This window comes from Lynx canadensis, chromosome D4 (genome assembly GCF_007474595.2).
Source record: "Lynx canadensis isolate LIC74 chromosome D4, mLynCan4.pri.v2, whole genome shotgun sequence".
NCBI lineage: Eukaryota > Metazoa > Chordata > Mammalia > Carnivora > Felidae > Lynx > Lynx canadensis.
Genome location: NC_044315.2, coordinates 73,966,429 through 73,980,239, shown reverse-complemented (window position 1 = coordinate 73,980,239; position 13,811 = coordinate 73,966,429). Strand labels below are relative to the sequence as shown.

At 52.4% G+C, this 13,811-nt stretch overlaps 1 protein-coding gene across 1 annotated transcript in view; it reads right to left on the bottom strand.

Annotated features, from left to right (window-relative positions):
• Positions 1-1,832: 1,832 nt before the first annotated feature.
• ZNF618 (zinc finger protein 618) overlaps positions 1,833-13,811 on the bottom strand; it is a 198,628-nt gene continuing 186,649 nt past the window's right edge. Inside the window, exons 17-18 of the mRNA XM_030292839.1 lie at positions 10,395-10,496; positions 1,833-9,726 (exon numbers count right to left, since the gene is read on the bottom strand). Coding sequence (XP_030148699.1) covers positions 8,210-9,726; positions 10,395-10,496 — 1,619 coding nt within the window. The 3' untranslated portion in view covers positions 1,833-8,209. The remainder of the gene's footprint in view (positions 9,727-10,394; positions 10,497-13,811) is intronic.

Genomic DNA, 13,811 nt, shown 5'->3' with positions numbered 1-13,811 from the left:
TTCCGTTAAAAAATCCAAGATTTCTTGATCCTCTTGAAATCCACCCCAGCAGCTCACCACGGGGCAGGCACTGAGGGGGGACGGTCCCTCGAGATGAGGCCTCCCCTGCAGTGCCCCTGCTGGCCTGCCAGGTCCTAGAGACAGGTGCGACAGATGCGACCAGGTTGAAGCACGTCTGTCACCCTGAGTCAGGAGCCCAGGGTGCTCGTCCCAGACGGCAGCACATTCTCTCTCAAGTGGCTGCCTGGAAAACTCGGGTCTTAAATAGCCTCACCTCAAATTTTCTCCTACTAAAGATCCTGGTCACATCTGTCACGCGATCGACGTGGCTGGTCAGTAAAGAAACATACCCCCCTTTAAAAAAAACTTTAAGGGGGCGCCTGGGTGGCGCAGTCGGTTAAGCGTCCGACTTCAGCCAGGTCACGATCTCGCGGTCCGTGAGTTCGAGCCCCGCGTCAGGCTCTGGGCTGATGGCTCAGAGCCTGGAGCCTGTTTCCGATTCTGTGTCTCCCTCTCTCTCTGCCCCTCCCCCGTTCATGCTCTGTCTCTCTCTGTCCCAAAAATAAATAAACGTTGAAAATGTCACCTGGCATTTTAAAAAATAAAAAAATAAAAAAAATAAAAATAAAAAAAACTTTAAGGGCGCCTGGGTGGCTCAGTCGGTTGAGCATCCGACTTCGGCGCAGGTCACGATCTCGCGGTTCGTGAGTTCGAGCCCCGCGTCTGGCTCTGTGCCTGGAGCCTGCTTCGGATTCTGTGTCTCCCTCTCGCTCTCTCTCTGCCCCTCCCCCACTCACAGTCTGCCTCTCTCTCAAAAATAAACATTAAAAAACAAAACAAAACTTGAAAACCCAGAGACAGGCCCTTGGGCTGTACGAAGGCTCTGGGCCATGCCTGGTCCCTCTGCGACCGTGACATTCAAAGCATGGGGGAGGGCCCTCAGCTACAGTGGACTCAACCAACTTGTTCCAGCCGCACGGAAACTCCTCGATTAAACGTCCATCAGCCCCTCTGGGGAATGCCTACTCGGTACACTTCACAGGCCGCTCCCACGTGACGGTTCATGAGGGCAGGGCCGACGGCCCAGCTCGGCAGCCCACTCGCGATGCTCCACGGGATTCGGGGGGGGATTTGTTCGGCCAATCCGCGCGCCACCTCCTCTTCAAGGGCAGCACCTCGTCATCTGGTTGAGGCAAGGATAAAGCAAGACCGCGTTTGCCTTCGAGCAGACCCCTCACGGCCGCTCACCCTTCTGGCTCACCCAGGCCACGCTGCTGGCCTTCTGCTGGCGTCCTCTCTCCTTCCACTCGCTCGCCCTCCGCCTGACTATTCATGGCGGGCAGATTCTAAGTGTGTGGACAGTCACACATGCCCTCAGGAACTCGGCAAAGCCACGGACACTCTTCCCCAACCTGAGGGTGATACAACACACAGTCACACATGTCCCTGGGGAGGCCGATGTTGCCGGGCTCGGGGTCACAAGAGGCACACAAGTAACCACTGGACAAGGACACCCGGACGTGGCCCTCGGGCACTGGGCTTGTAGGACTCAGATGAAGTCCCTCCTTCTTGTGAGGGACAATGCTCCTTAAAGCAAGGTCCACACGAGCCCCTTCTTTCCCTCATTTATCAACACGTCTGCCGCGCTGGGTCTCGTGCCGGTTACGAGTAACGGACTCAGGTAAGGAGCTGACAGCTGACACCCCGACCTTACTCCGGCTGTGTCACCCCCGGGATCCTGCCTCCGGCCCATCTCTACTCACCAGGGCCCTGCTCCTCACCGGATGACACGGCCCGACGCCAGACCCAAGAAATGACACCACACACCGCCATCTTCCTAAAGGTTGTTTTATTGTAAAACCATAAATACAACACTGACATGAAATCATTTAAGTAACTGATCCTCTCTAACCATTAAAAGGATGTCTTTTTGCCTTGGCATCAACCAACTGGGAAATAATGTTGCAAGAATTCGGGGGTAGGGTGTGAATTCTGGGCGGGGGCTTTTGGCGATTTAAGGAACCAAGTGGAACCTTCCTCTTCTTCCTGGGAATGTCCCACTTTTGGACAAGAACAGACAGGTAAAAACAGCAACATTGAAACAGCTCAGTTTTAAATTTTATTACTTTGTAAAAATCTTTTTTTTTTTTTTTTCCTGTTCCTTTCCTCCATTTCACATCAGAAAAAGTTTTAAACATCACGAAACGGATTTGGCTGTAAATGGAGATACGGTACCAAAACAAAGTGAAACGAAAATCCCAAAGGACGAACAAAAAAACCCTAAATAAACCCTCAAGTTTGGTCTCGGGGGTTTACGTATCACAAGAACCGTCAACTCAACCCCCATGCAACGTGACTCCTTGGAGAGCTGTTGGATCCACACCAACGACACAGGAGACCGCGAACAACGTCTTTTGTTAATTAACACAGCAAGGGTGACACTAGGTAACTTTTTTTTAAATACAGTACATGGTACGCAGGGTCCCAAGATGGCCCTGCATAAACCCCTCGTGGAGACTGGAGCCAAGCACTGGCTGTTTATAAAAATATTGTGTTGCTACAAAAGTATAAATTAATGCTACCGGTATTAAGAAATATTAAACACATAAAACTTATAAGGATTAAGAAAAATATTCATTAATACCTGTAGAAAACTCTGGCCTAAAAAAGATATTTTTTTTGTGTTTGTTTTTTTGTAAATTTTTTTTTTTGTATTTTTTTAAGATGACTTGAGTTTCTTGTACTCGAAGAGAGAGACACAGTCAGATGTGCCTATGGTATTGCCTAGAACGTCTTAACTACTGAGAAAGGATGGGGTGCACGCACGTGGTTACTGAGCGGGGCGCAGGGAGGGAGGGGCACCAAGGCTTTCTCGAGATTTACCTGATGTGAAAGAATCACCGATGCGAAGTTGCAGGGAAAAGAAAAAGGCAGGATCAGAAAACAACTGAAAATAATTTACGCTTCTTAAAAAATATCTCTGCTTCGGGTGGTTGTACAAAATGATTTCCTGATGCTTGGGATCTGAATGGCCCCGGACGCGCTGCCCGGCGGGTCCTCTCTCTCCTGGCTGGCGAGTCCCAGCCCCACGCCAGTCCGCGAGCTGGCTCGCCGCCTGGGAACCCGACCCCCCACCCCCACCCCCCGGCTGGGCGGGAGGAAGGGCCCCAGGCGGGGACCGGCTGGCACCTGGGTTGTGGGAGGAGGCCTCCTTCCGGCTGGCCGCAGACCCCACGGTCTCTGCCGACCTGGACTTCAGGAAGCGCCACAGGGATCCCAGGCCCCTGAGGTTGCGGACAAGGCTGGGCTGTGCCCCTTTAAGGAACTTTGGTTCGAAGAGTCAAGGTGCCCGGTGGGGACGCACGGGTGGGTAGGACCCTCGTGGGTCCTGATGCTGACGCCCAACTGCAGACCTAGCGAATCCTTCTCTGGAACAGGAGCTGGATCTTTAAAGCGACACCCGTGGTGGTGGCCGGTGGCGGCCGTGGGGGCATGAACAGAAGCCAACGGCGACCTAAGGACCTTCCCCCTCATCAAAGCGGGAGCAGGTGCGTCTTCACACAGAACCCACAGGCCCCTTCAGGGAAAGGCAGGCCTCTACTGACCACCGTCCTCAAACCCGAATGAGAGAGGAAGAAAAACAATACCACCACCACCAAATCCTCCAGAAGACCCTGAAGAGGGGAAACTGGGAGGGAAACATAAGAGGACAAGACACTGTATCATTGGTTCACCATAACTGGCCTAGCAAACGTTAGCCACAGTGAAGAGAGGGGCAGGCCCCTTCCCAGTCCTTCCCGCGGCCCAGCTGGATCCGGGGGCCTGGGCTGGGGCCGGCAGGGCTGAGGCGGGAGACCCCACCGAAGGTCTCCAGGGGACAGCCGGAGCCTGACTCAGCCTCTCTGTTCTACCTAAACCAGCAGCCTTTCCGGGAGCTCCCCGTCAGGTACGCCCCGGGGACACACGCCGTGCTGTGAACTCACCCCAGCTCAGCGGGGCGGGAGACCGCTCCCGACGCCCCGTGTTACCTCCTCTTCCGGTCTCTGCGAGCACAGCCATCCTGACGACGGCTCCCAGGTACTGCCCCTGTCCTGGGCGGTCGCTCACAGGAGCCCAGCTCCGTCCGCAACCCAGCTTTCCTTCAAGCCTTTCTCGTGAACGCGTGGCCCCCGAGAGTGCGTGCTGCATCCCTGACGTCTCCCCAGGTTGCCCCTCGCATAAGCACAGGGGCCTGCTGAAGGCGAGATGAGGCTTCACAGTGGAAAACACGCCTTGCAGAGTTTTTCCCTGGTGTTTCTTGAAAGTGCAGGAGATAAAGAGCAAACTCAGGGAGAGATCACTTGCCAGCCAATGGACCAGATGTAAAAAGAAAGTCCTTCCTCGGATGGTTCTCTCACCAGGAAACCTTTGTACCCTTCTCCCAGCCAAGGGCCGGTCCCCGGCAGCCAAGCCAGAGGCCATCAGGTGGGGACGGTGGCAAAGGAACCTCGCTGGCAGGTACGGCCCGCAGCTTTCTGCACCACGAACCCCCAAGGTGAAGCGCAGGCAGGAGCTCTGCTCGCGCGGCCCCTCCGTTTCGCTTCCCGGCTTTCAGCCCCCATCTGAGGGGGGCCTGGCTGGTGGACCCGGGCACAGGGAGGGAGAACGGCGTTGGGACAAGAGCAGCCACGCCCAGGCTACTCCATCGACCACCCGTGAGGCTGCAGTCCTTGGCCCTGGCTTTGGTGGTGAAGCCCAGTGGCCTCACGGGAGGGGAAAACACCCTGCAGAGGGGAGGCGCGTTCTCTCCACCTCCCCCCGGGCTCCATGGATGTCAGCGCCAGACCATTTCTGTCCTGGGAATCGCATGGCTTGAGGCAGGCCGTGTCCGAGTCAGCACACGACCACCTTGAGTGGTCGAGAACATGACAGAAATGGCCCTATTTCCTGCTCTGCCAGCAACCAAGGGCCTGTGGTGGAAAGTCCCAAAGTGGTCACAGAACGGGGGTGCAGAAGACAGAATCTTTCTGAAGGTCGATGCCAGGGGAGGTGCCGGGAGACGAACTGGAAGAGTCTACCTCAGTCCTTTGGCTAAACTAGAATGTGGGTAAGGTGGATATTGCTGGAAACGAGGGGCCAGTGGCTGAGCCTGTGAGATCTTTGGATTTTACTAAGCTGTTCACTGCAGCAAGACGTGCACTACGGGAATGGCCTGCGTGAGAAAGCCGACTGAAGGGGCACCTTGATACAGCCTTTCCTGTTCGCGACCCCAGTTTCTGAGGAACCAGTGGCTGCAAGAGAGAAAGGACCACCTGCCACCTGGTCACCATCCTGGAGGAGGCAGCCCCTGGAGACAGCGTTGAGAGTGTCCAGTGGCATCCACCTTAAACCTGCAGAGCAAGCCAAGCCCGAGGGTTGGAAAAAAGAACAGAACGGGGCGGGGGGGGGGGGGGGCACATAGGACTTCATACCTAAAGTTTAGTTAACTAGACTTCCTCGAATTTTCACTCTGGAGGGCAGATATCCCCATGTTCCAAAGAGAATGTGGAGTGCTCTCAACGCATTATCTGGGCTTGGTCTCTGATGGCTTTGCAAGAGAGTAAAATGTCTGTTTTCTAACTAACTGGCCCAAACACGGGGCAACGGTGTAACCACTCTGCCTTCAGTAGAGGGAGGACGGGCTCCGAGGCCCTGCTCCCACCAACCACACCAAGTGGGCAACTCTGATCCTCCTCGTGCGGTTCAAAGGGCCAGGTCGCGGACCCTCCCCCAGCAGCAAAGCAAAACCGGAGGGGCCTTCTGCTGCAGGATGCATCTGTCACTCTTCAGCAACCCTGCAGCCGCCTTCTGGAATGTCCTCAAAGCTCCGATCGTAAGGTCTGCTGATGCTCCCACGCGCTCTAGAAAGCGCCATCCGGTGACCGTCCAGTGCAGATGGAGGCTCTTCTGGTGATGTGACCCGATTGGAAATGGGGGGGAAATACCCAGAGCTTCTCCAGGAGAGGAAATGGCACATTGGTTCCCGAGACCACGGCTTGCTGGAGCGAAGCTTCGAACGGCCCACTTTGATGCGTTTTAGTACATCCAACACTTGGGAGGGGAAAGCTGGGTTAGTTCTCATGAGGGGACGTGAGTGGGCTCGGCCCCCAGGGACACTGTTCTGGCCTATAATCCTAAGCCTTCTTGAGTCTCTGAACCAACTCGACTTCCCCATCTGCTACGGACCCGGGGATGGGGATGTTGTACAGTGCTTTTTGGAATCGAGGTATCTCACGGCTAAGTAATGCTTTATTAACAGGAAGGGACGGAGTGGAGTCAACCCTCAAAATGGTAAAACGTGCCTTTGCAAAGAGTCCTCCGTGATGGTGGTCGTTCTTCGCCCGAAGCCCTTGGCGTAACCATCTGTATCCTACAGGCGTGGGCACCGGGGGGACAGGCGGCCACCGGCACGTTACTCGTGGAGAGGTGGGGTGGGGGGTGGAGTACTGACCGTGACAGACCACCTCTTGTAAGGGCAAAGGGGCCACCCTCTTGCCATATGGACTGAGTGTGTAAAACGTAAATTCCTCATGGAGAGAAAAGCCATCTTTCACAGCCTCAAGGGGAGTGTGGTCTGATAATGCCATTCTACCTTCAAGACATCAACTGTTAGGCCCACAAGGCACCGTGCTGAACTACTGTCCTGGAAGGAGGGCTGAGGCCCACGTGGGGAACCCCAGGCTGCGGGCAATGGAACCACCGGAATCCCTGGGGTCCTGGGGAGGGGGGAGGGGCCGTGGGTCCGAGGCGAGACAGACGTGAACATGGGTGGACTCAGGAGTCCCTGCGGGGCCGGAAGTGTCAGTGATGGGGCAAGTAGTGTAATGCACTCTGGGTATATAAATCAGACATTCGCAGTACCAGACACAGCGAACCAGGAGGGCGGGCCTTCCGATTACATTCAGGAACACTCCCAAGCCACATGCTTCCCTATGGCTTCCACCGAACCCCACCTCTGTGAAATCCGTGACTCCAACCCCACTCCTGGTTCCCAAACAGCCAAGCCAAGTACGTTCATGGTCTTGGCTGTTCAAATACATGAAAATGGGACTGTACAGGGAGGGCTAATAAAAACCTTAGGATACTGAGTATACCACTGAGATGAGCTAGTTTACAGTGTGATTTGAGGAACAAAAAGGGCAACTGGGGAAAAAAAAAAAAAAAAACCTCCAAAACATAAGTTACAGACATTCAGTGCCTCCTAGCAGAGTCTAAAATCAAATTTGAAAAAAAAAAAAAAAAAAAAGGTAAAAACTGCTAAAATGTTAGGAAAAACAATTATTAAGGAGTGGAGACGGTATCTATACTTCTTTAAAAAATGTTTTTTTTCTATCTTATATTAAAAAGCAAAAAGTCAGCTTTATATTCTTAAAGTCTCCTTTCCTGATTTGGGGAGATAGATAGATGTGTTTCTAAGGCGGCTGCCCTGTGACACCCAAGGGTATCTCGAAGGCAACAGCTCAATGCCCTGAAGGTGAACGAGAACAAAGTCCAGTGCAGAAACTGTCCATCTGATGCAGTCTGGAGAATCCATGGCAGAGCAGCCGGGGAGGGGTGGGTGCATGAGGGTCAGGAGGGCATGGAGGGGGGAGGGGGGAGGGGGGAGGGTCGGGAGGGATGGGTGGGGACCACGGGGTCAAGGACAGAGAGCGTCAAGTCACTTCAGATCTCAGCTGCCTGAACGTTTTACGACATCAGCTTTCTACCAATCTGCACACCTGAAAACGGAGTCTTTAAAGCCCCCTCACTGAGAAAAGGAGGTGAAGCGTCTTCCCTCTTTCCCACTCAGCTTTCCTGACACACCCAGTTTAATGCACACGCGCCCGCGAGCAGGCACGTGCACATGCACCAGGGCTGTGTGTGTGTGCATGCGTGCACAGAGCTGCCGTGGCTGCGCAGACGAGCACGGGGCCCCCACGCCCCACACCCAGGGTGCACGTGCTGGGACACGTCCACATGTGTGCGGGTGTGCACACACATGCACACACACACTGAAAAAGCACTTAAGTTTCCAGGGGGCATTTATAATGAGGTCCACAGTGTTTAGAACTTAAATTCCTTTTCTTTGTTTGCGACAGTGTTGTGTGTGTGTGTGTGTGTGTGTGTGTGTGTGTGTGTGTGTTTTCCTAATGTTTCTCTTCTCTTTTTCTTTTCTTTTCTTTCTTATTTCTTTTTGTTCCGAAGTCAAGTCTTAAAGCATGTTGGATTTCAGAAACATGAGTTTGTTCATATCTTCCGGACTGAGCAGTCGCCTCCTTTTGATTAGAAGCGCTTGCTCACACATATTTACACACCCGCTCCTGGCCCCCACGGCCGGGACCGCGAGCAGCCAGAAGGCCAGCTTGGCGAGTTTCGTGTGCTTTTGGGTAACGCACGACCAGTACTGGAAGAGATCAGGGGTGGCCTGGAAGAGGGGCTCCTGCAGGTAATCGTACACTTCATTTTTCCCAAGCCGATCGTCTTCCTGAGCTGCAGGGTTCTCGCCCGCGGCGGAGCGGGGCTTCTTGGCGGAGGGCTCGAAGTCGGCCTCCTCGGCCCAGGACTCCTTCACCTCGTTGATGAGCTCGCACACCTTGCCGATGATCTCCTCGTGCTGGTAGGGCGGGACGGGCCGCAGCTTCTGCTGCGGGTCCAGGATCATGGCCACCTTGTGCGCCGGGTGCACTTTGAAGTTCTCCTTGAGGGCCTCCAGGAAGAGGTGACACAGCTTGCTGACGGTGCCCGCGTCATTGGCCTTGGCCGTGAACAGCTTCTCCAGCCTGACGTAGGTGGGCAGCACGAGCTGCAGGGTGGGCTGGCTCTCGTTGCTCAGCTCGATGACCGCCTGCTTCACCGGCGTCAGGATGGCCGCCAGGTTGCTGAGCAGGTGCTTGTTGAGGCTCTGGATGAGGTTCATCTTCTTGGCGCGGCTGTAGAACTCGCAGATCTGCTCGTAGCGCTCGTGTACCAGCAGCAGCGAGTCCGTGACCGAGTTCCAGCAGGGCGGCGGCGAGGTCTCCTCGAGGGACCCGAAGGTCTCCTTGGCCAGGCCCGTGGAGCCCGCCAGGTCCTCGCACACGTTGAGCAGCTCGATGACTTCGTGCATGCTGCGGGCCTGCAGCGTCCGCTTGCTCAGCACGCTCTGCACCACCGAGTTCAAGGCACAGGCTGAGCAGCGAAGGCACATGCCGGCCTTGGAGAAAGCGGACGCGCTCACCCGGCAGTCGGTCACGTACACTGTCCTGATCTCGGACATCACGAACTCCGACAGCACGTTCTGCACCCAGTGGTGCACCAGGTCGCCGCTGTCGCGAATGTCCGCGCCCTTCACGCCCAGCACGTAGCTCTTGATGTGGTTGCCCTCGGCCTGGTAGGCTGTGAGGATGTAACAGGAGTCGGGGCCGACGCTCTGCGAGTGGCAGGTGACACCGATGCCCAGGCAGGCGTTGCTGCCCAAGGCACACGTCACCTTCACCTTCACCTGGTTGTACATGCGGGGCAGGTGCTTCAGCGCCAGTGTGTTGAAGTTGCCCAGGATCTCCGTGACCGAGAAGGCCCCGTAGCGGGCACCGCTGTCCACCAGCGTCTGGGCCAGTTTCAAGAACTCCTTCCCACTCACCACGCTCAGTGCGCCCAGGTCGGCGCACATGACCCTCAGCAGCCGCTCTGCGATATTCTGCCGCTCCTTCTCGGGGATCATGCTGTTGGGTGTTAAACCGCCGGTCATGGCTGGCAGGGGACACAAAGAGAGACGAAATTCAACTCGGCATCTGAGGTTCCTTTCCCTGGCAGCAGCCTGCCACTCTAGGCATCTAGTGTTTGGAATTACGAGTAGGTTTGCTCTGGTACACAAACTGGCAGTGCTGGTGGCCTTTGATGTGTGACGGTCTCACGGGAATAATGTTCTAGGATCGATTAGTAATGTCTGCTGTGAGCACGGGAACAGAATACAGCAGCATGTGTATGACACACGTGCTACATGTGTGATTCACCTAGACCTTCGAGGCCAACTAGTCTACCTTCTTCCTCCATACAGGAATTGCCTCCAGTAAAGGGATCTCTAGTGAATAAAAACAAGGAGGCCACGGCATCAGGAAAGAGCAGCCAGCAGAAACTGAGGCGACTGTGATTCCAGTTCTGACTCTTATCGCTATTATGTGCTCTCTGACCACAAAAAGATCACCTCCTCTCCCTGGGCTTCCTTCTGCCCATCCCGTGAGGCCACGATTCCCACAGATGAGGTCTGAGGTGTGTAAGAGCTTCGGATGCGGTCTTGCATCATCAGGAGAGGCACAGGTGGTGGGATGGGGGGGCAGAGGGAAACGATGGGAGCGGGGACTAGGGGTGCCTGGGGCGACCTCTGCGAGCCCCTGGGCTCTGGCCTGGGAGACACCTACTGTTGTTGGCGCTGTTCCTCTGGGCCTGCGGTTTCCACTTCTCTTCCACAACAGCAGGTGGCGATCGAGACTGGTTGGAGGCAATGTTGTTCTCGTTGTCCGCTGCAGGCACAAAAGGGGACAGCGTGTGACCCTGAGGTGCAAGAGGCTCGCCAACTAACAAGAACTACAGCGTGGCGGGTGAAGTAAGTCCAAACCAGGCTTCTAGGACTCAGGCCTGGGTCCAAATCCTGGCTCCTGTCCAGACAATCATCTTGTTGTCCACAGAGCCTCACAAAGCCTCAACTCCGTCACTTGAAAGAAAGAGGATGAGCACAAGGACGTGACCCATGTGCTGGAGGGACTAACCAGAGAAGACGCAGGGAGAGACCTGAGCACAGGGCTGAGGGCACATCAGGTGCACAGTGGGCGGGAGTCTGTCCGGGAGGCCCCACACCCACACACAACACGCATTCGAGCTCAGAAATGTGCGAGGGCAAGGGGGCGCCTGGGGGACTCCGTCAGTTAAGTATCCGACTTCAGCTTAGGACGTGATCTTGCAGTCTATGGGTTCAAGCCCCGTATCAGGCTCTATACTGACAGCTCATGCCTATTCTCCTCCCTTCATGGCTACTCCTTGCCATTTTCATACAATAAATTTTTTTAATGTTTATTTATTTTTGAGAAAGAGAGAGACAGAGCCTGAGTGAGGGAGGGACAGAAAGAGAGAGGGAGACACAGAATCTGAAGCAGGCTCCAGGCTCTGAGCTGTCAGCACAGAGCCCGACGTGGGGCTCAAACCCACGAGCTGTGAGATCATGACGTGAGCCAAAGTCAGATGTTTCGCCGACTGAGCCACTCAGGAGCCCCTATAGGGTAATTTCTGAGTGGAAAAGGTCTGAGTAACATGCCTGTCATTACAAATGGCCACACAGTCTTCTGTCACATGATATACAATAGGTTGCTTAACTACATACCACATGCTGAGTTTCTGGGCTGTTTCCAATATTACTGTTCTGCTATGAACTCACCTGCCTAAACTGATATTCTAATATTGTTTCTCTGTGCTTTTGTTGTTGTTATGGGTTTATTTCCCTGAAATATCATGTTACAGGTAGAATCACAAATCTGAGGATACGAACGGGTCAGTGACACTTGTTCAAGGTTGCCGGACATCTTCCATCCTTCTCAATTAAAGGCATCAGGCCTTGGAGGCCAAGGCCACAATTTTCATACTGAGAGAAGAGGATACCCCAATATCTATGTGTTCAGCCCTGCAGGGCTAATTAGGAAACTCTAGGACATCTACTGGAAGGAGCGTATTACAATCACTAGGGCAGGTGGATGTGAAGACTGTTAACAACAAGGGAAAAATGCATAATGAAAAGGGAAGATCTCATCACAGTTTTGTACACATTATTCATATATGCATTTGAGACTTGCAAGTCAGGTAACAAACAAATCTATGCATCAAAAATAGATGGGGAGGGGACTTTCACTTCCACCCATTAAGGACGACCTGCTGTGGTGGTGGTTCGATACAAGCAACTGTGAATGCTCATACCACTGCTTTCAGACAGGTAAGCCGGAAAAAGAAGAACAACTGTGGTAAAGCAATAGGATGGCCCGGCTTGCCTGAACACCGTTCCCAAGCTGCAGCACAGGGACAGGGAACTGGCACAGAGCCCAGTGGTCTTGTGGATTTGAAGAGGCAAAAATCAATGTTTAGAAGGCCCAAGGGAGCTAGAATTTACAGGGAAAAGTACCAGAGAGGAGGGAGTTACACATAGAAAGCTCCGGAGACCTTCAGTAGGGTTCCCTGGAGTCTGCTCAATACTCACCTGCCCCAGCATAGGGTCAAATTCCGTAAGACTGGGGAAAGAATCACTAGAAAGCAGGGAGTGGGGGGGGGGGGGAGAAGGAAACAAATTGCATTCTCTTAACCAGAAAGGAGACCTCAATGCATAAGGAATAATGAGGGTCCCCTCATTATGGGGCAACATTAGCCATAGATTAAGGGCGCACTAGACCTACCCTAAGACGAGTCAGCCTCCAAAGTACCAAGGTGGTCCTAAGTAACTAAACTGTAAACCAGAACAAAGTTCAGTGCTTCTTCAAAATCTAATGCCTAACAATATAAAAATTCACAGTGTCAATTATCCAATGAAAAAGCATCAAAAAGCATCTGAAACAGCAGGAAAATATGACCTATCGCCAGGAGAAAAACCAATCAGAAGCAGAGCCACAAAGGACAGAGATGGTGGAATCATCCAGTAAGGAGCTTACGGCAGCAGTCACAAATATCAGAACTGTGCTCAAAGTCATGAAGGAGAACATGAATACCATCAGGAGAGCAACGGAAGATGTGAAACACCCCAAACAAAAACTAACCAACCCAAGTGGAACTTGGAGATATACAAATAAACTGTATAGTTAAAAAACGCACAGTATAGGATCGGGGGTGCCTGCATGGCTCAGTCGGTTAAGCGTCCACTTTGGCTCAGGTCATGATCTCGTGGTTCATGAGTTCGAGCCCCACGTTGGGCTCTGTGCTAACAGCTCAGAGCCTGGAGCCTGCTTTGGATTCTGTCTTTCTCTCTGCCCCTCCCCGGCTCACGTTCTGTCTCTGTCTCTCTCTCAAGAATAAATAAGCATTAAAAAAAAAAAAAAAAACCAAACATACAGTAAGAAATAAAAGATCAAGTGCCACAGAAGAAAAACTCAGTGAAGAAAGAGCAAGAGAACTACCCAACATGAAAAACAAAAAGGGTAAAAGGCTTAAAATAAATGAACGGATCATGGACACTATCAGTTTAGTATATATATGTAATTGGGGTTCCTTTTCCTGGGAAAAGGAAAATAGATAAATACAGAAGAGAAAAATAATGAAACTAAAAGCTGATTCTTTGTAAAAATAAAGAAAATGGATAAAATTCTAAGCCAAAAAGGTTAAAAAAAAAAAAGAGGGCACAAATTATTAGTATCAGGAATGAAAGAAAGAGATAGTAATACATACACAGATATCAGAAGCATTAAAATGATTATGAACAAACTTATGCTAATAAATTCGACCACCCAAGTGACACAAACACCCTAAAAGATACAAAATACTCAAGTTCACTCAAGAAGACACAGATAACCTGAAATAGTCCTATATCTATTACAGACATTGAGTTCATAGTTAAATAACCAGTCACAAAGAAAAATCCCATATGGGTTCACTGGAGAATCTGACTAAACATTTAAGGCAAAAGCAATACAAATTCTACACCAATTATTCCAGAAAAAAGATAAGAACATCTCTCAATTCATTCTATGAGGCTGGCATTACCCTGATCCTAAGCTAGAAAAAAACACTGCAGGTGAAGAACTATATATAACCCAATATCCCTCATAAACATACACATAAACATCCTTAACCAAATATTAGCAAACTAA